At 46.4% G+C, this 26,526-nt stretch overlaps 9 protein-coding genes across 9 annotated transcripts; 4 read left to right on the top strand and 5 right to left on the bottom strand.

The window, feature by feature from the left end:
• Window positions 1-1,847: 1,847 nt before the first annotated feature.
• On the bottom strand, window positions 1,848-2,936 carry N7479_000680 (RING finger domain protein; the record flags this gene model as incomplete). Its single annotated transcript, XM_057248378.1, has 2 exons — window positions 1,848-2,677; window positions 2,735-2,936. 2 exons carry the CDS (start codon window positions 2,934-2,936, stop codon window positions 1,848-1,850), a joined length of 1,032 nt encoding a protein of 343 aa, XP_057112810.1.
• Window positions 2,937-3,124: 188 nt separating this feature from the next.
• N7479_000679 (rRNA 2'-O-methyltransferase fibrillarin-like protein) lies at window positions 3,125-5,092 on the top strand (the record flags this gene model as incomplete). Its single annotated transcript, XM_057248377.1, has 5 exons — window positions 3,125-3,275; window positions 3,339-3,386; window positions 3,446-3,627; window positions 3,683-3,951; window positions 4,012-5,092. 5 exons carry the CDS (start codon window positions 3,125-3,127, stop codon window positions 5,090-5,092), a joined length of 1,731 nt encoding a protein of 576 aa, XP_057112809.1.
• A 637-nt stretch (window positions 5,093-5,729) lies between these two features.
• N7479_000678 (DUF4470 domain-containing protein) lies at window positions 5,730-7,281 on the bottom strand (the record flags this gene model as incomplete). Its single annotated transcript, XM_057248376.1, has 4 exons — window positions 5,730-5,931; window positions 6,004-6,302; window positions 6,355-6,613; window positions 6,662-7,281. 4 exons carry the CDS (start codon window positions 7,279-7,281, stop codon window positions 5,730-5,732), a joined length of 1,380 nt encoding a protein of 459 aa, XP_057112808.1.
• Window positions 7,282-8,975: 1,694 nt separating this feature from the next.
• Window positions 8,976-10,115, bottom strand: N7479_000677 (uncharacterized protein; the record flags this gene model as incomplete). The annotated part of the gene is made up of 1 exon (XM_057248375.1): window positions 8,976-10,115. The coding sequence occupies one exon, from the start codon at window positions 10,113-10,115 to the stop codon at window positions 8,976-8,978; it is 1,140 nt and encodes a 379-aa protein (XP_057112807.1).
• Window positions 10,116-14,169: 4,054 nt separating this feature from the next.
• N7479_000676 (N-acyl homoserine lactonase family protein) lies at window positions 14,170-15,120 on the top strand (the record flags this gene model as incomplete). The annotated part of the gene is made up of 1 exon (XM_057248374.1): window positions 14,170-15,120. The coding sequence occupies one exon, from the start codon at window positions 14,170-14,172 to the stop codon at window positions 15,118-15,120; it is 951 nt and encodes a 316-aa protein (XP_057112806.1).
• A 4,352-nt stretch (window positions 15,121-19,472) lies between these two features.
• N7479_000675 (Fig1 domain-containing protein) lies at window positions 19,473-20,442 on the bottom strand (the record flags this gene model as incomplete). The annotated part of the gene is made up of 4 exons (XM_057248373.1): window positions 19,473-19,851; window positions 19,902-20,229; window positions 20,287-20,355; window positions 20,412-20,442. The coding sequence occupies 4 exons, from the start codon at window positions 20,440-20,442 to the stop codon at window positions 19,473-19,475; spliced, it is 807 nt and encodes a 268-aa protein (XP_057112805.1).
• A 986-nt stretch (window positions 20,443-21,428) lies between these two features.
• On the bottom strand, window positions 21,429-23,757 carry N7479_000674 (putative exonuclease; the record flags this gene model as incomplete). Its single annotated transcript, XM_057248372.1, has 3 exons — window positions 21,429-23,472; window positions 23,537-23,684; window positions 23,745-23,757. The coding sequence occupies 3 exons, from the start codon at window positions 23,755-23,757 to the stop codon at window positions 21,429-21,431; spliced, it is 2,205 nt and encodes a 734-aa protein (XP_057112804.1).
• Window positions 23,758-24,071: 314 nt separating this feature from the next.
• On the top strand, window positions 24,072-24,706 carry N7479_000673 (translation machinery-associated protein 16; the record flags this gene model as incomplete). The annotated part of the gene is made up of 3 exons (XM_057248371.1): window positions 24,072-24,240; window positions 24,291-24,375; window positions 24,424-24,706. 3 exons carry the CDS (start codon window positions 24,072-24,074, stop codon window positions 24,704-24,706), a joined length of 537 nt encoding a protein of 178 aa, XP_057112803.1.
• A 435-nt stretch (window positions 24,707-25,141) lies between these two features.
• Window positions 25,142-26,255, top strand: N7479_000672 (MAM33 family protein; the record flags this gene model as incomplete). Its single annotated transcript, XM_057248370.1, has 4 exons — window positions 25,142-25,322; window positions 25,430-25,610; window positions 25,690-26,165; window positions 26,230-26,255. The coding sequence occupies 4 exons, from the start codon at window positions 25,142-25,144 to the stop codon at window positions 26,253-26,255; spliced, it is 864 nt and encodes a 287-aa protein (XP_057112802.1).
• Between the last annotated feature and the right edge of the window lie 271 nt (window positions 26,256-26,526).

Genomic DNA, 26,526 nt, shown 5'->3' with positions numbered 1-26,526 from the left:
GCCATGGAGTTGGCATTGTCTAGGCTGCTCTTTGTCAAACACCATCTGTCCCGGTAAAATCTCGCCTCGCTGATGAGGCTTTAGGACATGATGAACTCGTGCTGACTATACTGGTTTAGTCGCTTGTTAAAAGTAGATAAATGTTGTCATCCTAAAAATCGGAAAGGAAAGGCTATGACCCGGCACCCCTGCTAGACTATGAAGATCCGCCTTCGAGTTCGCATACAACTTATCTCGACAGACTTCCAGATGTCTTTCCAGTCGGTGGTTGGAACTCCCTCCTGTGAACAAAGCGTGGTGGATAAGCTTGATGTGTGGATGCAAATTTGCTAGCAAAAGCAAAGAAACAAGCCCCCAGGGGGATAAAAAGAGTCGATGAAGATTATTATCTCTAATACCACCCTGCAGCATATGGATGACTCTGCTCCATGTGGGCTTGGCTAGAAGAACATCGCAATATCTACCGTCTGATATCTAACTAGTGCCCTGATACCCGGGACATTATCCTCAAATTACTACGGCCGCGAGAATAAGTTTACTCCCTGATCATGAGCACCATACACTATTTCGCCAAATAATTGCCAGAGCCTTGCTCGAAAATGGCAATTAACCTAGTAGCCATACTGCACACAAGAGGTCTATGTGCTGCCAAACAAACTTATCGGGATCCCTTTGAGCATCTCATTTCATGCACTTTGTAATCAATCATCAGAACAAGCGAAGCATGAGATTTTCACAAATGCAACAAGATTTTCGAAACATCGCCAAGTTGCTATACATTCTGGTTCGCCGTCGGGCCCACAGCCCTGATTCGGCGCATGATCTCTCCTCCCCGCACGTTGAGACTAGCAATGTCTCTCTGACTTTCTGCCCTGTGGTGGTGGGTACTTCAACTCGTAGTATGCTCGCATTAACCATGCGATCAGCTGTTATCTCCTTATGTCTCCAAGGGCCTCTCAAATCTCAAATGACGAGTCTATGGAAGATGATCGGTCTATTTCTATTCCGTATTCGAAGTACGTTATGGGAAACTAGAGAGAAGGTTTCGGTCAATAGGAAGCTGGTTTCCACCTTGGTCATGATTGTTAGGGCTCAGTGGAAGGATAACTCTGCTCTACAAGAAAGCGTCAAGGAGGGTGATGCAATCTTGAAGCAAAAAACAAGCATCTGAGACCTAGTAATAACACTGAGTCTGCTTCCACCCCGAGTCGAAATCCCAAAACTCATGGACCTGGGAAGTAATGAAAATAAGCATGAAGAAGAATAGGATAAGATCGACTCATCTAGGGGAAAGGGAATCTATCATTGTTCCATGTATGATAGTTCATTCTTTAGTTAGGTTGAAATTCTTGACCCTGGGTCAAGAATTAGTGTCTGCCAGACTCTGTCATGTGTGTGTGATAAGTGATTTTTATCTTTATCAGAATCAATTAAGCTATCATAATCCAAGGAAGGATTGATCCCGGTTTACTGAGTAGGAGTCCATCTTGATTCAGCCTGGTCCTGATTCGTCTCGGGTCCTTCTTTTCATTTTTCCTTGTCATTGGTGACCGACTGAGGCTGTAATACCTTTCCTATTCGCACCCATCCTTGACAGGTGCTGCTATGTCTAGGGCTTCGGCAAAGAATAAATTGACCGAGTCGACTTCGCCCTTATCCGCTGACGTTTCTCGTGGGAAGACGCTCTCACTCCCAAGAATGACAAGAGAGGAAAATATTATCCCCAAATGAAAAGCATAATTTTAAAACAACTTTTCTATGTATAGCATGGGATAAGAGTGAATTGACTGTTAATCTAGACAATTACTAAATTTGTAGATGTAACACCTTCGTAGCAAGCTGCAGTTCTAATAGGGATTATATCGCTGTTGAGCCTGCTGCAGCCGCCTGGACCGATCAATCGCCTCTTGTGACCTAGACCTGTATGGTCTCCCGGACCTCTGTGGCCTACTCCGAATGTTCACTGGAGTCGATCTACCACCCGAGTCATCAGAGTCCCTATATCCTCTATCAGATGTACTCCGCGGTGTATTTGAGTATTGAACGTTGCGATCCCAGTCCTCCAAAGAACTATATGGACTCCTCAGCCACGCCTGTAACTCATGGAGGAATAGACATGCGTTCTCACGGCCGATGAAATCACGCAACAGTTCCTCCGCCTGTCCAGCACTGCCTTTGAGATCAACTGTGCGCAAGATAGCGATGACGTATTCGAGCAAAAATTCAGCATTGTTCGCCCTGCGATTCTCCAGCCGCTGAGGTCCAGGGCGCGAGACATGGTGAGACGTCCGCTCTTCTTCCTCCGGTTCGGGGTTCAGGAAAGAGAAGACTCGTAGTTCGCGACGGATCCATTTTCGCGCGCGCGAAACTAGCTCCTCGTCACGATTGAAGTGCTCCGGCGTTAGTTCTCGATACTGAGATAACCGATTAGATCCGACTCGCATGGAGTATGTTTGGTTGCGATAGACGTTGCGCCGGCGCTCGAGCGGGTCATTTGGCTGTGGTCGCGGTGGGGGTAGAGGACGTCGCCCTCCTCGTGGGCCATAGCGGTTACCAGGGCGCGATCGAGCAGAGACTGGGGGTACTGGGATTGTTGTGCTCGGGGGTGGGACCTTGTATAGCTTCGGGCCTTGTGTGGCGTTCAGTTCGTATTTCACGGTTGTCAACTCGATTTTACCTGTGGTATTGTCAGTCAGGTCTAGTCAGAAGTATGGGCATTCATGGATATTCGTACATAGCGGGCATTTCGGTTGCTGCTCGATCCAACTGACAAGGCAAAGGAAGTCGAAGTTGGCATGGTTGCATGGCTGTGCCACACACGGCTCGGTGATATTGTCCAGGCAGATGACACAAGGATTTGCGGCCTCTTTCTCCTCATCAGCTACCTCTTGGAGAGTCCGCTGGAGGATTTCCTGTCGCAAATCGACATCATCCATACAGACGACATGCCAGGGGTGGGTTGGAAGGTTTAGTTCCTGGAGTCATGTTTGTCACGTTTATCACGTTCGGGGCGGCAAAACCGTTTTCTCGGGAGCTCCGTCACCGCGCTTGCTCGTTTTGCGACTTCAACTCTCTTTCCCTCTCTCATTATGTGCTAACACCTTTCTCCCTTTTACGTGATATAATGCGGTCTGCGAAAGCCGTCATTTCAGAAAAACTTGCCCGCCTTGGTTCTACTACCAACATGTCGTACAGCACAGGAAGCGGGATTCATCGGCCGCCGCATACCATCACCTCACTACGGCGCTGGTCTATTGTGAATAAGGAGCTCCCAGGTTAGACCTCATTACGGTCCATTGTGGTGCTATTATTCTGACACCATTTTCTTTTTTTTTCAGCTGTTTCTCAGATTCGCGCTATTCACGTCTACGATTTCGACAACACCTGTGAGCATACGCAAACTTGAGATGTTCAGACACTCGACCACTAACATCCGCGCTTCCAGTATTTCTAAGTCCTCTACCAAACCCGCAATTATGGCATGGGTCGTCCGTCGGTTTCCTTCAAACCAATGATAGTTTCGCAACTGGAGGATGGTGGCACGACCCCAACATTCTCTGCGCTACAGGAAAGGGCTTGGAGGTAGAAGAGCCTCGCAAATGGGAAGGCTGGTGGAATGAGCAAATTGTGTGCCTTCTATCGTATATTGCATCTTCGGGGTGTTTCAACTGACTTCTTGAAGCTTAGTTTGGTTAGGAATAGCATGGAGCAGAAAGATGCACTCACGGTGTTGCTGACCGGTCGAAGTGAGGCTGGCTTTTCAGACATCATCAAGCGGATGGTCGCTAGTCAGAAACTTGAGTTTGACCTCATTGGTCTCAAGCCTGAAGTTGGTCCAAATGGTCAACGGTTTGCGACGACAATGGCCTTCAAACAGAACTTTCTTGGGGATCTTGTTTTCACTTACGAGCAGGCTGCGGAAATCCGTGTCTACGAGGACCGTGTCAGGCAGTAAGCCCCCTGCCACCGAGTTGGAGAACCGAGCATATCAACGTATTAACCTTCTGCTAGTGTGAAAGGGTTCCGAGACTTCTTCGAGGATCTGAACAGAGAACTTCAAAATGGACCCGCTACCGAACGGATGCCCATCCTTGCTGAAGTCATCCAGGTAACTGAGGGCTGCACATACCTTGACCCCGTAACTGAGACTGCCGAGGTGCAGCGCATGGTCAATGCCCACAATCTCACACTACGCAACCCTGCTTTGAACGTAACCAAGAGCCGCTGTGGGCGGATGTATATCAAGCGGGTCGTTTTCTACACGGGATATCTGGTTACTCCAGAGGTTTCAAACAGCATGACACAGAATTTGCTGGCTCCACTGCTCCCCCCGGGACTTGCTGAATCAAATGACCTGAAGTACATGGCTAACAGCATCCTAATCACCCCACGCCCAGCACCCCGTTCAATCCTTGACAAGGTTGGAGGTATGGGCAAGAAACTAAAGTGGCAGGTTACCGGTACCGGAAACCTGGAGAACAAGATATGGGCGGCCCGCGTGGCGCCTATTCCAGCGACAGAACCTTATCACACGGAAAACCCACTGCCAATTGTAGTACTGGCTGTTCGCAAAGGTGCTCGTCTCATTGATGCAGGGAAGATCCAAAACTGGCATCCCATTCCGGCTGATAAGGCCATGACCTTTGATAGTGTGGTCGGCGAGAAGGTTGTCCTACGAGTTGAAGACAGTGGAGAACATCGTCAAGGAGAGCAGCACATGAACAGGAGTCAAAAGCGACGCTTCCAGCAGGAGGAGGATGCTGTCAATTGGCCAAATCAAAACACTGGCTTCGATACCCCATCTCATGGCCGCGGCAACTACCACTCCTCTCAGCGCGGCGGAGGTGACAGCCGTCCCCAATATGATGATAGTCCGCGAGGAAGAGGAGCTCATCGTGGTCGTGGCCGAGGTATCGGACGCGGGCGCGGTAACAACACTCGAGGCCGTGGCCGAGGTCGTGGTCGAGGTGAATACTACCAGTACAGGTCGCTGGATGACCATAGCAGTGGATACGATGGGGCACACGACGGCAAGAACGGGCACAGTGGTGGCGGAGGTGCAGGAAGAGGAGGTTACTCCATGGACTATTGATATTTAACCCGTATTCAAAATCTCCGATACCTCGGTTTCGGAAGGCTAGTTCACAGGCTGGTCTAGCATTATCTGTATCTTCTACGAGTTTTTAGTATGTGTCCAGGTTCGGTTTGCATCAGCAATGGATAGGCGCACGGAGTCTCACCCTTCTTATCCCCACTTGATGATCATTTCACATCATAAAACAATGACTTATAGCGGGTGTTCGCACCTAACATACATTCTATAAATTATTTCCTTCAACATTGTGTAAGCACCCACCAATGTACATGTAGTAACAGCCCTTTTTCAGCCTTGGAAAATTTCGTTGTTTTTAGGTAAAGACTACAGAAAGTGCTCATTTCTGAACTACCGTCTCAGACAGTAATTCTCGAAACAAGTTGGGCCTTTGAACGACGCATGGTTTACACATTCAAGTAACATTGCTTGTTTGATTGACCATTACCAACGCTTAAGAATTTCATTCCTCGAATCACACCTTTCTTGACCAGAGTGTGGCTATGCCTTGGTGTTTTCGTTCGTTTTCGTTCTCTGCAGAGTACGTATATTCTGTCAATTCTACGTGCCTCGCACAACCAATCTCAATCCGAGCAATGCTCTCTAGTTGAATGTCGTAAAAATTGCGCATTGACAATTACACCGTCCTCCTCCATTCAACATAGTGCTCAAGGCCAGAAAAGTCCGACCCTAACAGATTGCGGAACTCCTCCTCGGCACCTTTTTGCCCCAGTTGTAGCTTCAACTGCGTTGGCCATTCTTCAATGATGGTATTGCGCGATTTGAACACGACCTTCAAGTCGGCGGCGACTCGATTGAATCCGTGAATCTCCATGTACCTGTCAATTTGTCAGGTGTTTCGGATGCGAACAATATCCAATGTGACCCATGTATGTCAACTGTCAACTTACTTCTGGAAATGTTTTTTGACATCCATTACCAAGGCTCGTGAGTCCCATATTCTCATCATATCTGCGCCTTGCGGCTTTGCAAGTGAAATCCAGTCTGGTCTGGGCAAATATTCCATAAGCAGACCCATATTTGACATGGAATCCTCTTCGCCACTCGCTTTCGAAATCTCCATCACTGCATTGAGAAACAATGTGATGAGCGTGGCATTTGGATTCCTCTTGGGCGGCTGCAGAAGCGGTGTCAATGCTTGAAGTGTCGCCCGTATCCCGAGGTAGCCAGCGTCAGAAATGTTGGAAACCTTGAAGGCAGTTAGCGTGGAGAGCATAGAGCTATCGTCGATTGGTAGTAACCTCAATCCGCGTATAATGATCCTTCGGAAGATGCAGCGGAAGCTCTTTTGCATCAATATTGACCATTTCAAAATCGACATTCATAATAGCAAGCCGGTCGAGAAACTTCTTCATCACCTTTCGAAGATGCACAAAGAGCTTACCATACACATCTGCAGTTGCACTGGTCTTTGTACCATAAACTTCCTGGATAGACCATCCTGTTAAAGGATCTGCCTTGTCATCCATGGGCCAAGCCGTCCCATTATAAAATATAGTTCTGCTGATTGTTAGCAAGCAAAATCCTCTAGTAGCGGGTGAGACATACGGGTTCGGAATATGAAATCCTATTCGGGGGTGCCCGAACGGCAAAAGCAAGCCATCCTCCTGAAAACGTTGCCTTGCGACGCGTATCGGAGGTGACAGCTCTTTGAAATGCCACCTTTCGCGATAGTCCGTTCTTTGAGGTGCAAGAGTCACGGAGAGACGAGTGGCCCTAGCTTTTTCGTAGGTTAGTGTCTTGAGAACTTCACAAAATTCTTTGACTTTAAGCCACTCCTCTCGTCTAAGTTCAACACGCAAACTCTTTTGGGATGGGAAATGCCACATCTTGCTCATCAACGCGCCAGGCCGCAAAGTCGAGGCCTTGTCATAAGCATCGCTAATGAGGGGTATAACTCTCTTTTGTAAATGATCAAGTACTCTTTCTGGGATAAAAGAGGAATACCAGAGATGAATCAAAACTTCAGAGATATCCTGGACATTGCCTGCCTTGGGGGAAGCTGCACTAGTCGCATCGAGCGCTAGAAGAAGCAAAATAACATTCCTTACAACAACCACATGATCTCGGTCATTGATTGACACATGAAGCTTTTGTTGAAAGGAATCGGGGAGGTCTGCAATGGTTTTCACTACATTTCGCAAGTCTCCCGAGGCTTTGACTTTCATGTTAATGATAGTCTACTAGCGTCAGCGCAAATCAAAAGACTGACCAGCAAATAATATCGCAATATCTTCTTGATAATGAGGCCCCTCATTTTTTTCCAGTTGCAGGATGTCTATGGCTGGTGCGTTTCCCCACAGATACTGCACATTCCCGAAGGGGTTATGCAAATACTGCGAGTCTACGGTGGCCCATGCAGGGTCACGGGCTTCACGGTCCCAAGCAGGACGCCAGTCCGCTTTGTTCAATGGAGACTTGCAAATCTTTTTGTGCACAGCCCAATGATGTTTCTGGCAGTCTTTCCCACAATACTAGTTCTGTTCAGAATCAAGCGGCGGTGTTAGGAGGAAGAGTCAGGTAAAAAACTGACAGCAACGAGCCTACAGGCACTGCAGGTAGACTTGGCTTCATTTTGACAGACTGAAGTATCCGATGTCGAATTTGCACAAGGCAAGAAGTTTTGTGCAATATCGTTCATTGTTCAGTTATGAATAATTGGATCTCAGAAAATAAAAGTGACGTGGATGCTTGAATATCAAAAATATCCAGTACCACTCTTCCTACGAGTCGGGGTTGGCCCGTTTTATGAATTGGTGCCGTGTCACCCTGGGTAGCAGCTTACAACTCTACCCTGCCACAACAACCCGGGCGAGAGGGGACCAAGAGATGAAATGGCGTATCGCCTCTTTTCTGGTGGTGGTATGTTGTGAGCCAATCGTTATTCTTTGGGGGATCTAGATCTAGCCCAATACCTATTTATGGAATCTATGATACACAGAGTTGATTAAATATGAGTTGTGCATGCATGTGGTTCTCCTATAAGCGCTGGACACGATCGGTGGCATACTAGGTAATCTACTTGGCGTCCAATAGGCATCTACATTTATATTGCGAAATATGGGGAAGAGCCCAGGGTAGTTTTAACCGGGAACATACATGGATGAAATTCTCTATTTTTGTCATTTATACTCGATAGTTAGTCAATTACTATTAGTAGTTACATACACATTTGATACACTCTTTTTTCTGTTATGCATGCCTGCTTTCTTGGATATTTAGCGCCGTCGAGATTCCTGTCGGCTTATATTGAGGTTGGAAATACGGAGAGCCGCCTACTTCATCGCTCGCTTGTGTTACAGCCGGGGTGTTTAATAGTCTCCAAGCTCCAGTCCGTAAGTAAAAAAAGAAAGCCCATATAATGCAACGAAGCCCTAGGCATTATCCATGTTTCCGATATGACTCTTGCCCTTACCCCAAATGGAATTTCCATACGTATGGGCTTCAAACACCTTACTGTAGCTGTACAAATCCTTTTCCAATAGTATGCACATATACTCTACCCATGAATTTCATCACCCACTACCTTTAAATGCACCGCTATTGACGGCGCTGAGTAAGAACAGTAATAGAAGGGCAAATTGGTGGATATCAATTGGTTCTAACACAGTTTTGAGGCACATGTGCACAAGTTAGACTTCATTCTCTCAACCACCTCTTCTGTAGATACACTGTACCGCCAATTGCTTTTTTTCAAAAAAAAAAAAAAGGAAGCCTCAAGCAATGGGAATGTGGATGGTAGATTGAGACAGTAGAGGCAAGTGAGAAAAGATCAGAACATCATGAATAGCTGCATGGAACCAATTCCTACTGACAGTGACCTCAAGAATTTCTATGTCATACCATTTTAGCTCTTTTTTGGCTAAAGTTCTGGCTTCTTTTCATTCCACTTATCATACAGATCCATAGGTAGCATTCTGTCTCTGTGTGCCTTTTCAATGGTCAATTTCTTGCTTTGGGGCTGTCGTTTAATTACGGCAGTCCCACCACACTCCTTTGTAATTTCAATGATCTTTTGGATTAATGGAGCCAGCTTCCTCAAATCGACTTGATGAAGTTCTTCCCAGCTCTTTACTTCAGATGTCACATCCTCTACCTCGGGTGGCTGGAAATTTCCCTCAGTATGGTATGCTCGCACAAGTTTGGGTGTTTGCGAAATCCACAATTGCGCTGCAACATCTTTCATTCGAAGAGGTCTTTTGATAGTTCGTGTTTTTATCTCGAGGGTGGATGCTAACGGCACCGCTTTGCCATCTTTTCTGATGGACAATTTGCACCCTGCAGGAGTGGTATGAAGAGAAACGTCAGACTGGGATAAAGATACAGATTTCATCTTGCCTGTAAGGCTGTCAGATGTTGATTGATTGACAGTGTTCGAATACCCCGCTTTATCAGTGGCAACGTATCCATCTGTTTCATGGCGAATCAGGAATTTCAGAGCCCCAAAGCTATAAGAGATGATTCTGTGGTGACTGGTGCTTCCCTTGACTCGATGAGTCGTGTACTTTTTCTCGAAATTGTGCCCGAAACCGCTCTTCTCGCCAGGCTTGATGAACTGACGTTTTTGTTTCTCCGTACGACAGAGGATCATCGTATTATTGACTACTTCAGCGTGCAGCGTGAAGTGTTGACCTTTCTCTAGACTGGGATTTATAAACGAAAGTAGTTGTCGGATGCAGTTCCGGTCGGTGACAATGTCGATTGAACGAATATCAAAGGAGGGATTTTCGAAGTAAAGCGCCCGAAACAAAGGCTCAACGGGGCTTTTCGGGTTACGAATGGCGTTCTCGGCAATAAAATAGACCCCTGAGTCCATCTTGACTTGCTGCGGGCCTCTTGGGGGAGACCAACGAGCTGGAGTGCCTGGGACGGCAATAGTCGGACTTCGTGCACTAATCCAATTATATGAAGACAGATGCTTCACATCACTGATAGAGACGCTTGTTGCTTCGATGTCATCAAAGTCTCCTGGAAGGATCTCGACTATCTGAGATAACGCCATATTTGGGATTGACATCGATCAGAGCAGACGATTCAAAAGGGCGTAAGAAGTAATAGAAAATATCTCAGGGGTTATATCAAATTGGTTACCCGGAAGGCAAGAAACCCACAAAACAATTTATTTTCGCTGATCAATGTAAATTGTGAATAAGACAAGAATATATCTTTGAAACGGTGACACAAGAGTCTCCCAGGTTCACTGTCTAGGTTGACGAAAAAAGAGAGGGAGGAGGAGGGAGGAGGGAGGAGGGAGAACATTTGAAGGTCAAACAATGTTCTAGGTTTGGCATCCTGGTACCGCGAATACTAACTCTCCCGGCCATGGAGAAGAAGTGCACTGCATATATGCCTGATGCGTTGGACATTTTTTCGTTTGATCAATTGCGTTAACTAGCGCGCCATTTCAGTGTTTACTCTTAGGGGCGTGCTCAGTTTTACTCCTTGAGCAAAAAGCGCCAAGGGGTGAGTACTTTGTACCAAAGCGGAAAGAGAAAGCCATGCCGTGCGACCTAAAATCCGAACGTCTTCACCAGCACACTGGATGCGTGAAGAAGAAAAGAAACTATATACAGATTTCCCGGGGCTCTCTATTCTTTCATGGTAGATCTCTCTCACAATACTCGACAGCTAAGTGAATGTGCGCATATGCATTGTAGGGAGGATTCGGACCGAGTCACATGATCAGCCCCGATCTATCCGTGCTAAACACCTTGCACCTCGGCACGAAGGAATTTGTACAGTCTTGTCATCAAATGGTGTATTGAAAGTGGAGAGATACGTCAATGAAGATATTGATGTTCATATATGATCTGCCGCTATGACCTCTACTTCCAACAACCTCTCTTTAACAGCCTGCGTCCACTGTCGACGCCACAAGGTGGATCTCCCTGCATCATATTAGATCTTACTAGTATCATTCTCTCTAATTCTGCTCCATAGATCCGATGTTCCCGGCAGTTCCCTGACTGCGGTCGTTGTTCACGTCTTGGGCTAACTTGTGACTACCCGAATCCACCTGACAGACGACAAATCGCCAATCTGAGAAATGGGCCTCTCTACAATGATGATTCCTCGGCCAATTTACATGGTAATGAGTCGATCAACTGTACAAAAACTTCTCATGGCGACCACGTATCTTCGAGTAGTATCATTCCACCTACAGAGGTTATGATTCAACTAATTGATATATATTTCGATTGCGTCTTCAACGCAAACTTGTTATTTCACCGTCCATCATTTATGGAGGACCTTGAAAAGGGAAGTATAAAAGAACATGTTCTACTGAGCGTTATTTCCGTTGCTTCCATGTGAGTTGATAAGGACTAGTTGTTGCAAGTACTATACTGATAAAACTCTAGACTTTCCCGAAGCGCGCATAGCCCCTCAGGTACATCTATTGAGTCACCATCTAGACACTGGGCAGAGATTGCAAGTGCTAGTGCTTTACAGAGTGCGGACTGTGGAGGACTAGACGTTGTTCAGGCTTGTGAGAACCTAGCCTTATATTGGTGGGCTACGAATGAGCCGCACAGAGCGCACGTCCATTCTAGTGAGTAATGGCAAGTCACGATGGCTATGAAATGGTGCTAACTTTGGTACAGTGACATCGTATACAGTTAGCCAGATGCTTTGCCTGCGACTTTTGACTTCGAGCCCGTCTGAAATGACAGCCGAAGTAACAAGAAGGTGTTTCTGGTCGTGTTGGATCAAGCACTGCGTCCAGGATGTTCTTTATCCGGGACTTGTACAACCACAATGTCCCCTAAAGCTTCTCCTGCCGTGTGATGATTTTCTATTTGACCGGTCTGATTCTTTTGAGGAGTCTACTATCCCTAACTCGGAGCTTTTATCGGATACGCCAACCTCCGAGAGCGCATCCTCAGGTCAATCAGCTTCTATGGTTCGGATTTTTTCTCTTTGGTAAGTCAAGAAAATCCCTTCGCGTGGCATTTATATTGAGTAGTATGAAAAATAGGATGAGGGTAAAGAATCACGTGTACTCTGACGACTCCAAACACGGTGCCACTCATATGGGCCAAATCCTCGAGCTTGACAGAGACATTCGACAGTTGAGCGCCATTATACCAAATCAAATACAAGACCATGATCCTTCAATATCGGCACTTGGCTTCAACAGAATCAAATCCGCGATGTTATTCAGTGCCTACCACCAATGCCTTTTACTCCTTCACATGTCGAGCTGCCCAGCTCTATCGAACAGAATATCGGCCGAAGACAGATCACCTATGTTGAGCCAACTAGCTGCCCAAGCAGTTACGTCATCCACAATTGCCATCCTAGATCTAATTTCCCAACTGCTCACTGAAAGCACTGATGCTGCAAAAATATCTCCATATATTGGCTATTGTGCCTTCACGTCTGGTGTTATCTGTGTCATACTATATCGCCTGACCACCCACGAGCCTTTTGCGAAATATGCACAGGTAGCTTTGTTGCTCCTCAGTAATCTTGCGGCATATTGGCCAGTACTGCGACAAAAGGTTTGTTCACCATTCTTATTTCCCCTTCCAGCCATCGAAAGCTCATGAAGTTTATAGCATGAGAAGCTACGAGATTTAATTGAGCAATATTTTGCTTCTACCACAACCAACTCTCCGAGCAATGTCAACCTTCAAACGCGGCATAGGGATATGCAGACAATGAATAGCATTGGGGCTTCTACCTTATCACAGCCATCACCTGCGACTCTTGTTCCTTTGATACTCTGCTCTCTTCCCTTTAGAGCTACCTACACAGGCAATATTGACGGGGTCAGTTACGAAGCGCAACAGACCCGAGACATTGAACATAGGAGTGGAAGGAAGCATAGAGGCAGTCCAAATACGCCATTCAATCCGCAAGCTCCACAGAATTCAGATACATTGGATGATGCTCTGATATACAACCAGTCTGAGTCTATGGAGCAAAGCATGGAAGGATTGTTTCCTGAGACAGATCTTTTACAATTGCTTTTTGGAAATACATGGGAGATGTCAGAGCGATGCTTTCCTGAGCCAGACCCGTGAGGGGTATTTATCAAAAGCTTATGATTAGATGGGCACAAGAAGAGATGCTTGTCTGTATATAACTTTGTAAGATTCTGCTGACACATACAACAATTTTTTAGCAATCGCTCTGCCTTGGTCGGCCAAACTGAAAATCAATCTTCAACGACTCAATGCTCAAGTTTGATTATAATATTTATTTTTGTACTTTTAATATAACGTAGTTCACTAGCCGAGCCGCCACTTACTACTGAACTGCCGCCCTACCTACTATACATCTATTTAAATTCATACAGACCAATTAAATGGCTGGGATCAAGGCGACATTTCAGGCTACCCATTTCCTGTCACAGTACTCCGCTCACAGTCTAAATAGTCGAAGGTGACATGACTAAACTTGTAAGTAGTAGATCGGTAGAAGGTCGACAAGTAGACTCGGTGTACTCTTCTACCATTCCGATACCCCCAGCTCGCAGAGTATAGAAGTCCGGGCCATCTGAGCGGCGAGAGGGTGTGTCTGTACCAGGCACGAATTGTTGCAAACTAGAGACTCACCGCGCAGCCTGATACAGAACAAACTCATGATCCATACGGCTCGTGGCATATATATATCAGTTTTTGCAAGAATCAATGCAGTACCAACTAGCTCTGTCAGCTGCACTCTCGGATCAAGCTCTCGTCGACAGGCCCTCTAGTGCCCTCACAAAGTCAGAGGACTACTTTCACAGATACATAGATTACACTCCAACTAGCGCTATAGTGCAAGACCAACTAAATATACTCTGGGCTAGGCAGTACTACCACTCTCGGCCCGAGTTTGCAAAATTCATGGAATGCAGGATGAGGAGAATAATTCCATAGTTAAGGCCTTGGACTCGCATAATGAGGATAGAGATTCTGATTGGCTAGCTAGGAGGTCGGTCCGATGTTGTGGGTCCACCACATCTATAAAGCGTTTAGCAAGAAAGAATCAAACGGTCTATTAATCTTCCTTTCTTGTTTCTCTCAATTGATTCATCTCAAGCTATTCCTGTCCGTCTACATCAAAGCATGGCCATCTCCGTGTCTGTCCTCGAGACGGGCACCATCCGCATTCGTCCTTCCCACAGAACCCAATCTGCCCACAAGAACGTCTACCTCCGTCGTCTCACGGTATTCACAGACCGAGCATGGACTGAGCCGCTCCCGATCAACACCTACCTCATTTCGCATCCCGAGGGCTATATTTTGTTTGATAGTGGGGAGTCGCCTCACACGATGAAGAAGGGCTACTTTCCGAAGTGGATGCCCTTCTTCCATCTCGCTGTCAATATCCACGTCCGCGAACACGAGGGAATCAAAGCACGTTTGCTAGAGCACGGAGTAACGCCGTCGGAACTCAAGGCTGTAGTTCTGTCCCATCTCCACCATGATCATGGTGATGGAATTTCCGATCTTGACGGTGCTGACGTATACGTGACACCCGAACACTGGGAGGCATTTCGACACCCATTCGAGGCTACGTTGGAAGGTGCCGTCCCAAGCCAATGGCCGAAGAATTTTGAGCCAAAGCTCTTGGAGCGTTCGGGAGGGCCAGTTGGACCCTGGAGCAAGACATACCCCATTACAAGTGACGGAAAGGTGGTGGCCGTCGATACCCCAGGACACGTACCGGGACACATTTGCTTGATTGTCTATGGTGATAATGCTACATACCTGCTTGGTGGAGATGTAACATACGACCAAGATCTTCTGGACCAGGAGTTGACGGATGGAGTAAACAAGAACCCTCTGCTAGCTATAGAGTCATTGAAAAAGATCAAGGAGTTCGCTGGCCAAGAGGAGATCGTGCTACTTCCTGCCCATGACCCGAATGCAGCGTACAGGCTGGCCAACAACGAGGTCTATGTGCCAGGAAGTAGCCGGCATGTCTCCTTGAAGGAGTATGGGAACGGGCATGATTGGTTGATTATACTTGCGCTGGCCTTTATTGGTTTCCTTTTTTACCGCAGAAGCTGTTAATTTGCAGTAGTCCTTTTGGTATTGACTACAAGTTCGCAATGTTTTAGGAACAAAGATAATCAGCTCTGAGAAGACAATATCTAAGTATCTAGTTGGATGAAGAAGTACGTCTCGAAGAAGATGTGTGAGAGCTCGTTATAATTAGAATTCTTATATTTATGTAGCTTATAATCTAATTCAGAGCCCTAGATCTATTGCGAGGTCGAAAGGTTCAACCTAGAGCCCAACCTAGAGTAGGTTAGAACGGTCTTGGTTCTGCTTAGGTTTTACTAGGTTGTGCGGAAGACTACTAATAAATGCTTACTAGTAATTACCACGACCTAGCAACCTAGTGAGCAAAATACCTCTAAAGTCTGATGTATATGTATGCATGGATAACTAGATAATTCTACGCAAGTGAAGTATGGAAGTTACAAGTGTGCTGATTTCAGGGGACGTTAAAGCAGTTATTATTTGTTTTGCCTTCACTGCCACCTTACATGTCAACCTCCTATTCAATCCAGCATATGTAAAACCCGTTCCAGGTCCTGTCAATCCTCTTTCCCTCATCATCTATCTCTGCAGATATCGACATGAGATATCCCTCTAGTTGCTACCAAAGAATAGGAAATATGTGAGAATTCATAGAAAAGAAGAGGACGGAGACCCTTTCGGAAGACCTCCATTCGGAAGAAGCCTAGATATATCGTGAGTTTATGCAGCTTACGGGAAGCTATTCACCTGAAGAGATTTTACCAATGTTCGAAGAGACTGGCACTGAGTAACTATACAAGGGCGCTTAAGGCCCTGCTTGCTGAGTATCTTGGGCACAGTACAGGGTGGTTACTCAGCGACCACCTGTGGGCACCCAGGCACTTCATCGAAGATTCTCTCGATCCCAAGTCACCAAGCTTTATCCACAATGAACGATTTCTTTTATTGAACCTACAGACTTTTATGGATTACCCGACGCATTCGGGCGAGAACCAACCCATAGAAGATAAGGAAATGAGATTCTAAGACCATGCTATGTAAAATAACTTGTCAGGCCACACGGCATATGTTTGTAATGTTACTATGATAACCTTGGAAGAGACTTCCATATAGCTAGCTAGCTCTCCATCGTCTCAAATTGCCTGATGCCAATCTCGATCTTCCGGTTGGAATTTCATCCAACATCGCACGTTAATACAATGAATCGCTCACCCGGCCTCACTGTACATAGTATGTGACTCTAGAGCTTTAGGTACAGCGTCCGCGATTATCATGACAGCGAACCGGGCAGAACGTCACGGCACTCTTTATCTCCCTATGGCACCTCGCACCATCACCACCACCTTTACCCATGCACTAGAAGGGAAAACGAGGTCAGTGTCTCGTACCTACAGGGCCAATTGAAAGTGTCAGGAACAGAACTTACAGATCCTTCATTGCACCTGTACTTGGTCCAACCAATACGGCATCTAGTTTATGTTGTACAAAGTGATATTGACGATATAAGCACTATAATGTAAGCTATGCTCAGTGAGCGAGTTTAATGAGTGTGCAACATTCAGGAAAGTGCTCAGTTTTAGTGATCAAAAAGTGGCTTATGCTGAGCACTGAAGCGAAAAGGGAAAGCCATGTTGTGCAGCCTAAGATTCGGTATATAAATCAATCTTACGCAAACGAATCATGGAAGTTACAGGTGTGCTGGTTTTAGGAGCCATTGAAGCAATTATTGTTTGCTTTGCCTTCAATGTCCCCTTAGGTTGCAACTTCCGGCCCAATCCAGCATATATAAAGGATGTTCCACGCTTCCATCAACCCTCTTCCCTTCATCACCCATCTCTGCAGATATCGTCATAGGATCTCCCTCTGGCCATATTTAACAATTTATGTCTACACTTCCCAGCCCTTGTATCAGATGTCATGTGACCACTCATTTGCTCCTAGCCATTTGTTCTCATCCCTGCTAAGTAGCGAAAAACGCGTTTTAATGCCTGAAAATGTGCTCCACCAGGATTCTTAGCATATCTCGCAACCTTGATAATGATGGCGCAATTGCATTGGCTTCAAATCCCGAATTCCATGCTGCTACGAAACACATTGCAATTCGTTTTCATCGTCTCCGAGATGAAATTGCTGCCGGCAATGTGAAATTTGTCAAGATTCCTAGGTACTACTGAGATGGCCGCAGATGGCCTGACAAAACCCATCGGCAAGGTTTCTTTCAAGAGATAGATCACTCAGATGGGTCTGCATGAATATCGGAAATTTTGATTCCTGATTTATATACAAAAACAGGCAGGGTATAGAGGGTTTATCAAATCAAAAACAACCTGGTTTTTTACTGAAATGGGGGGTTGCTTTTTACCACTGCAGGATTTACTATTTGCTACTCATGTCAGAGGTCACGTAACAACTCATTTGCTCCTAGCCATTAGTTCTCATCCCTGCAGATAATTTCTTTCCTCTTCACGCAACAACATAATTTTTCCAGTACTATCTACTATTCATTGTAGTATCCGTGTCCAAGTGGGGACTCTATATACATATCAAATCAAGATACCACAGAAGACCTAGGAAAACACGAGCGTCCTGGTATCCCCAAGCCTACTCCATCATCAACATCCTCTATGTGTACCAAACTATAAATCACCTTGCCGAAACTTTGTTTCTAGCCGCCTTGACTTTTTTTCAAATCCCACGTGCGGCTCGCCGAAATCTGGCATGTAACCACGTCTTGCAGAACGCCCTGACGTTAAGCAGGCCATATTCATATACGGAGTACCCAATTTCAAGTGACCTACCAGGCCGTTGAAGTGAATCCTGGCGTTACAGAGATTGAGCTCCATCACAAAATAGTGTGGGAGAACCGTTTCTTATGGCGCCTTGAGCGCGGCGCCACGCTCTCTCTGCCTTGACCAAGGTCACTTTGCTATCATTTGTCCCATTGTCATTAGCTAGCTCTCAATTCAGGAGATACAATATCTCTCATTGTCCTCTACGAAAAGCTATCTTATTCTGTAGCACTAGACCAGAGATTGAATGCTTATCTGATTAGGTCCGCTATATATATATTTACATTTTGTCGATCAGTAACCACATATTATCCGAAGTTCCCGAACACAACCTTATTAGCAAATGATAACCAAAATCACCCGTCGTTGCTTTAAACATAAAATAATGCAAAGCGAAAGGACTTTTGATCTACGTTTTACAAGACGTGATGTGAAGACGGTTCAACCAGTCAGTACGTTGTAGTTCGATCATTGCCGCTACGCGCGTGGAGACTCGGGATCAAGTCACATGCTCAACATTTAAAGAATCAGATTCTATGGAGTATACAAGATATTATACTATCCAATGATTGAATCCTACCAGAACCGTCTCTTATGACAGTCAAAGTAAAAGAAGTTAGAAAAAAAAAGATTATGCGGAGGCGGGAACGGCCTCCTCCAGGAGGCAATTGGTCGATTGCCCTGGTCTGAAGAAAGGAAGTTTCAGGCGCGAAACGCACGCGCAACATAGGGGGGTTTTTTTTGAAGCCCATTTTCGGGCTTCTTTTGTCGTCCAGATAGGACGGAGCTGCGGGTTTCTCCCGTTCAGCCACGTCCTATCCGGACGAAAAACATACATATTCATGCTCTACTTATACTACGATAGATCTTTCTTTAGTCAACTCAGTTATCTCTCACTTGTTCCCCTCAACTTTCCTAGTATTTGATTCGCTCTCCCTTACCCTTCGAGTTTTCCTTGAGCTTGGAGTTTTGCTTGATCTTGACTTTGGTATCATTTTTGATAGTGTCATAAGAAACAACTAGCATTTACAGCTCTGTATGAGAAGCAAAAGGGAACACAGCGTGGGGAATAAACAAGAGGCTGTGGTATACATGATGAGATCAAATAAACGCCAAGGGCTTAACATAAAACGGAAGGCCACTCAAAAAAAATTACCAACACCAAAAAAAGAATCTGTACAAAGTGTGAGTCGACAGCATTGCATTCGTTCTACCCTGGCAGATTGACAGAGTTGCCAAATATGATGAGATGAAACGACAAAGATGTCTCGTCTTAAATCCCAAGGATAAAAAGCATGCGAGGGTTCATGTCCTCAAATATGTTCGTAAAATCCAACCGGTCCCAAATTCCCCTTGGGGAAATCAAAATGTCCTAAGTGTCGTGTGTTCCGTTCCCATCCATTCCGTGAATTGTGAGCCAGTGTCGTGTGCTCATAGATATTATTCATTTCCCATTTGTGTCGTCCCGTTATAAGGGTAAGGTATGTCGTAGGTGAAGAAGAGGTAGGTGTAAGCAAATCGTGAAAAAAAAAAGAAAGCAAGGAGAAAAAATGTGTTTCTTGCTTTGGCGCTGACGATGAATCGATTCGATTATGCATCATCGGTCAGTTTGTGGAGCAAACGAAGACTCAAGATCATGATCAGCAAGCCAACAGTTACTATGACCAGTAGGACAAAGCCAAACCAGCCAAGTACCATTGCAGAAGAGCCAACACCGCTCCTTACACTTCCATTGCCCATGTCTTGGGCTATCGTACTGGCAGCGACAGATGCTGTGTGCTGCCACAGTACTGACACAAGGACAAACACAGAGGAGACGAAAATGAGGGCTAGCGCAACCTGGCAGACGGGGCGCGAGGGGAAAGGCTTGACGTCACGCTCCGATCCAGTCTCGTCGATCTCCTCGTGCCAGCCAGGGAATGTCGCCAGAATGATGAAGCAGAAGAATGCGAGAATGACAGCAACAATCCTACACGAGCATTAGTGTTGTCTAGCAAGAATAAAACGCAGGCTACTCACAGGAGGTATGGGAAAACAACGGCATCTTTAAAAGTCGAGGCGACCCAGATCAGGTTCAGCGGATCTTGATCCACAGTGACAATCTCGGCCAGCGCCGTCGCATTGGCATTGCAAATAAAAGAGCCGTGATCAGGCTGAACACAGATACCAAAGTATCCCACTCGAACTTCCATCTCTGCGCCGCCGACAATGTTGGAGATGGCAGTCACAACACCCGGGTCGACTTGTGCGAGATCCCTTATGGGGTTGTACTTTTCATAGTATAGAGAGATAAGGAAGATATTAGGGATTTGCGGTGATGAGGAAGAGCAGCCGGCCAACAGCAGTGCTACAATTTGTTAGCTGCATTCCTGCAGGGAGAGTAACGGGCGGGATAGGCACTCACATAATAAGATGATAGCAACTGCTATGATAAGCATCAACACATGGTGGTACCCGATCATTGGAAGGAATCCTGAATGGGAAATTAGTAACAATACTATTGTGTTCTCTTGGTATGTCGTCACTTACGGGCCCATCTTTGAGCAAAGCCAGCAGCCATTGTGTTCAACTATGACCACTTCAGGGTCAAACTCCTGTACTTTTTTGTTGACTCGCTTCTCGGGTCTCCGAGAAGGAGTTTCCTGAACTGAATGCGATCTCAGAATTCAACTGTACACTCGGTGGCGCACTTGGTGATTCGTCTAATTGAGTTGACAAGTGAAGCGAAATCGAGATCGTTGGAATGGAATGTAGATGAAGAATGTGGAGCGCAGGATAAAGATCGGATGGTTCAGAACGTATTCAATGCTGACAATACTTCAAAAAAAATATCCAAAATATTTGCTAATATTGTGGAATCTGGGTCCTAGAGTGGATTATCCAGATGGGTCAGAGATATGAATATGACTTGACGCCTGTGTGTAGTACAGGGAAGTATATGAAAGAGACAGAATGTGTAGAAAGAATGGAAGGGAGGGGAAGAAGGGATCGTAGCCAGCACAAAACTCAACGTCTAATTGACAGATTCTCCAAATCTCTCTGGAGGCTGGGGGATGAGGCAAGAGTATAGTAAATCTAGGAGGCTGGGCCAACCGCTCTCTTGTTTACTATCCCGCTTCCCCGGTAACCAGACCAGACCGCCTTCTGAGTGGGTGATTCTGCCAACTAACACGGGAAAAGTCTGGATCAAGCTAGTCCCGATATATACTAGTGCAGATCCTGATAACCTTAGCCCCACTTCTACAAGCCACGCGATTGACCCAGCCTCTTAGATATTGGGCCGTCTACCGAGTACACTATGTCTATGTACCTCGATGTTACAATCTGTACATATAGATTGGGCACATTTTGATTTTCAGACTTTCAATGTTGTTGCTCTCAAACACTAACCAACGCTATGTCAAACAATAATCCCAATTAAAAAAAGTATTAACACCACAAGTTACGCGCCAAAGTGGAACCCACCAAACCAGTGGTCCAATGCTACCCCAGATACCAAGACCCAATGTTTTGTCCTAATACTCCGTGATCAAATAGAGATGCAGCCTAATTTGTGGCGAAAGAAAAGCGTTTGAGATCAAGAGTAGTTGAGTGCCCTGTGCTGGGCTCGTCATCGTCATCTTCATCCTCACTGTCTGGGATAATAAGGTCTTCGCTACCTTGGGTTCCTGAAAGTGAGGATCCCTTTATGACAGGAGAAGAAAATTCAGTCCGAGGTTCAGCAGCTTGAGCATCCCGGAGTTTATTAGGAATATTGATGCTGTTGGACCGACTGAGAGCGGACTGTCCCATCCGCTGGAGCGGTGTTAGGCGTCGTTGAAAAACATTGCTCCGTGCAATCGCAGCTGGGCTTTTGGGGGTCGAGGGTGTTGAGGTCTGTATCGCAGGAATCCTGGTCATGATAGAAGTTGCTGCGGTTGTTTTGGGCCTTGGCCCTGCTTGAAAAGTAAACTTGGAAAGTACATTCGTGTTTTGCCGATCAACGTGATAGTCAAGAGCCTGATTGAAACCTGGAGAGTTCGGTGTGGTATCCCCAGTGTTATTATGAGATCCTTCGACATTTCCTGTAATCAGGGGCTTTTTGGAAGTAGGGCTGGAAGAGGTTTCAACTTCACTGGACTTGCCAGATATCTCAAGGTTGCTCTCGGGTCTAGACTCAGCAGGCCCAGGGGCAGCAGGAGTACTAGGATCAGGAATGTTGGACATTATGTCTTCTGCTATTTCATCAGAGAAAACGCCGATCGTTGATTTGCGTGACCGTTTTGACCGACAGAGCTTTTGGCCGCTAGGGCTAGATTGTTCAGAAGTAGGAGCAAAGAACCGACTGCGAGCAGGGAGGCAAGCAGGTAGAGAATCCCCTTCAACCTCAGAGCAGAGTCTCTGCCGCTTTGTGGACTGCAAGGTCGACGCTCTTGCACTCTTGGCCAGAAAAGATGAGCGTTCCACACTCCGAACCATAGGGCTGAGGCCTTGGTCAGAAAAGGCCCTGAGAGGTGTGGACCTGACTGAGTTGGAGCGGAAGGGCGCTGCATTGGCCTGCCAGCTGTTGTTTTCATTGCGCTCTAGGAGACGTTGCTGGCTCGGAGACGGAGTTAGGCTGTTAGGGTCCAGCTCCGCCAGCGGTGTCCTCTTTGGGGTAAAGAATGAGTTGATGGACTTCTTTGGCTTCAACTCGGAAGAAGTACCCAGTGTCTGACGGCGATTGATGCCAAGGGTCCATCTACCTGCGAATAGTGGCTTCAAGATGATTGGTTCCTTAGTGGTTGGATCCAGATCGCCACGAGAAACCCCAGTGGCAATTTCCGGCTCCATGTCCGCACCAATATATGGCAGTGCGGCCAAATTGACATCATTGTCAGGTGGTGTCAAAGTCACGAGGCTTTGAGATTTGTGACAGAAGACCCGTTGGTAAAGGAAGGTCAACTCGGCCTGTTTGAAATTGGCAAGGTAGTCGGCTGGGACGCGAAAATTGCCTTCAAATTGGAGCATGCGCAGGGCTTTTTCAACACTTCGATGTTTGCGAATGATCCGGTAGGCAGTCTTTAGCCCTAGCTTGGGAATATTTGCCAAGTAATCACAACCGCTCAAAATGCACATGTTTCTGAAGTCCAGATCACTGAAACCAACCAAGCTGACCTCGCGGCAAGCAGTAAAATCAGCGCGGTTTATCTCAATGCATTCCCCATGCTGGTCCAGCTTCGAAAGCAACCGCTTTGCACCAAAGACAAGCAGATCTGAGTCCTCGGATATGATTCCATCAATGTCGCCCTGTTGCTCCAGGTACACCAGCTGTGCATCTGCCTCGTACGGGGCCACCACATACTGCACATTCATTTGCTTCAGTTCTTCAATTAACTGGCGGGCCATGTAGGGTGTCACATCAACGGCCTTTTGGAACTCCTGGTAAGCTTCTGGCATCCGTCCCTTCCGTTGTAGCTCCAGCCCAAGGGCCTTGCTTTCCTGACGTCGTCTGTGGCGATCCTGTTCGGTGCCTGCCTTGCTAGGTAGATTATCGCCATCAAAGACGAGGTATGGTTTAACCCCAAAGAAAAGAAGCATGCGGACTCGGTTGAGAACGAAATCAATGTGTCTGCCATAGGACAATGTTGTCAGTAAAGAGTGCGTGGGGAAGGTATACTAAAAAAAAGGCATACTTCTTAGTAGGATTATCCAAGACCAGATCTACCGAACAAGCAACAGTTCCTCGGTGCAGCCATCCATATGCATCAACTCCAAGTGTTTGCCCACTGAAATTCTTAATGTGACATGGTTTTTGAATCGACTTGAGAAGCCCGTGAAGTCCTATTTGTTTGCGTTAAAATCATAATTCATCTCCCCCTAGACAGTCACAAGATAACATACCTTTAATACCCATGGTGGACACCGTTCGAGGGACAGGCGGGTCCTCGTATTCAGGCAATAGATGATAACATAAGTTGAAATTTTCAAAAGCAGGAGACTAATGAATACCGAATACAATGAAGGGTCCAAATCAAATATCAGTTAAAGAATAGAGGGAGTAAATAACTCCTGGAATGTCCCTATATCGGACGCGCAGACGCGCTTTCCTCGAGTGGGGAAGGCGGTGATTTCGGGGTCACCGCCTAATTATGCCGGTGCATCCACGAAAATTATCATCGAAATCTACGGCGGAGTGTTTGGAGTAATTCTTGTCATCAGCCCGCAACCATGCCTGTTACTTTGGAAAAAGTGCACAAGCAGATTTCGAAGAAGCGCAGCTCCACTAATGCGCTTCACGAGAACAGTCGCGATGCTCACCGACTCCGCAAAGCTGGTGCTCGCGACGATCGATTGTCCCGCCATAACGCCACTGTGAACCGTGCAAGACAACCATACAGTACGACAGCTGCCCATTTCAATTGAAAGATACCCGGCTGACTTGACTAGTTGACCGAATTGATTACATTCATGAGGCTATCCAAAACCGTACTGATGCCTTCACGACCGAAGAGATTTCCGATTTCGTCGCTAAGTATGTAACACCCGATCAGCCACCGAACCCAAGATTAACGCAAACTAGGTACATTGACCGCGATACCGAGGAGATCAAACAGCTTGAGTCAGAGCGCCGTAAAGGACGTCCTCCTAGCAAGCGCGAAGAGGCCTTGAAACAGCGGGTGCAAACCGAGGATCGAGAGTTCTCGACCGGACTGTGGATGCCCGATCTGAGCGATCAATATGCAATGACTGCAATGAAAACCTGGAATGGGCACTGGTCGGGTCTCAGTGCGATTAAGTTCATGCGGTTCAGAAAAGATGGAGAGAAACTCCCGTCCACTTTCCCACCTAAGAGCATGTCATGATCACGATTACTTTTTCTATATATTTTTTTGTCTGGTGTCCAAAAAGACTGGGTTGGCGCATTATGGGTACATTGATTCTTCTCTAGATTCTGTACAGCCGAATATTCTCGAATATACCATTTCAATTCAATGCGGTTGTATTGTCCATCTATATACGTAGTTTCTCTCATGCGGCAGGCCTTCCATCCAGTAGTTTGTGCGCATAGTAGAGCGAGTCGACAATTTGAATACCTGACAACCCAAATTACTCACTGTCCTCTACAATGAAACTCAATTGAAATTATACATGCTTTTCGCCTAATGTAGAACCAAATTGCATGGCCGCGCAAAGTCGGCCAAAACAGAAGCGCCGGTCTTGGCGCTCGTAATAACCTTAGCTCATTTACTTTTTCCCAAGCTCTCATCTTCATCAACTTCAAACCATCCACATTCACAATGCTTTCTCTTCGCACTATCACCCGCTCTATCCCGCGCACTTTCTCACGCTCCATTGCCACTTCGGCTCTGCGTCCAGCATTCCCCAAGCCCGCCTTCCAGCAATCCTGGAAGCAGGCCACTAAGCCCGCCTACGCTGCCTTCTCGACCTCTAGCATCATCAAGGCTCCTTCATCAGAAGGTAAGATACATTGACTGATATTTGAAAGAGTCCGCGGAGATCCGGTGTTGTCTGATGGCGGACTCTATATGTGGCCTTGGGCTAATTTTGGATTTTTCTTTTTACAGTCGATATCGACCTCCTCGCCAAGCTCGAGGATGAGCTGAAGCACGAGAAGTCTTCCGAAATTCCCGAGTTTGAGGAGCAGCAGGAAGCCATCGATGATGCTATTAAGCATGGCGAGTGGCAGGTGAAGGATGTTGCCGGCGAGCAAGAGGTTGTCCTCACCAAGAAGTTCGGCACCGAGAAGTACGATCCATACAACCCCATTCCGCCTTTTCTTTTCTTTTAATGTGGATGATAAATATTAATACGGATGTTTGTTTAGCATCCGCGTCAGCTTTACCGTTGCCGATATCCAGAACATCAGCGAACAAGAGGACTTTGATGATGCCTCCCTGGCCGATGAGATGGATTTCCAGAACCAGTCCCGCGGCCAGGATGCCGAGGCTTCGGAGGACATCGAGCACCCGGAGCCCAGCTTCCCTGCCCGTGTTACCATCACCGTTGAGAAACCTAACAACGGTGCCCTTTTAATCCAAACTGTTGTCCAGGACGGTGTGTTCCAGATCGAGGAGGTCTCCCACTTCGCTAAGGCTGAGCTCGCTCAGTCCCTGACTGCTGAGAAGGACTGGACTCGCCAGAGCCTCTACGCCGGTCCTCCCTTCGAGAACCTCGATGAGGATCTTCAGGGTCTCTGGGACCGCTACCTCGAGGACCGTGGCCTTAACGCCGAGTTCGCTAATATGGTTCCTGACTACATCTCCGTCAAGGAGCAGAAGGAGTACTTGCGCTGGTTGGAGAGTATGTTTCCCCTCCCATATAATGTTTTTGTGACACTTATGCTGACAATATATTTCTCCTTTAGCTGTCAAGAACTTCATTGGTGCTTAAATTAACTACTCCATTTAACCTTTGGCTCATTTCCTCCTAATCCTGTCGGGAGTACCTTTTGATAATGAGAAGTTGGCCTAATATGGAGATATCACCCTCGTGCCTCCATATCACGGTTAGCTTCAATGCACCTAATCGTGTGACACTACATGTACCAATATTTCCAATATACAATCACTTCACTTACTACATGGCTCTACTCCTAGCCCTAGCTTACTTTGCACACCTTGCGAGTTGACAAGTCCCATGGCTGAGTCATTATGTTTATTCC

The sequence above is a fragment of the Penicillium vulpinum genome (assembly GCF_028829585.1).
Source record: "Penicillium vulpinum strain IBT 29486 chromosome Unknown utg000001l_segment0_segment0, whole genome shotgun sequence".
Taxonomy (NCBI): domain Eukaryota; kingdom Fungi; phylum Ascomycota; class Eurotiomycetes; order Eurotiales; family Aspergillaceae; genus Penicillium; species Penicillium vulpinum.
This window is presented reverse-complemented; position numbering and strand designations above follow the sequence as displayed.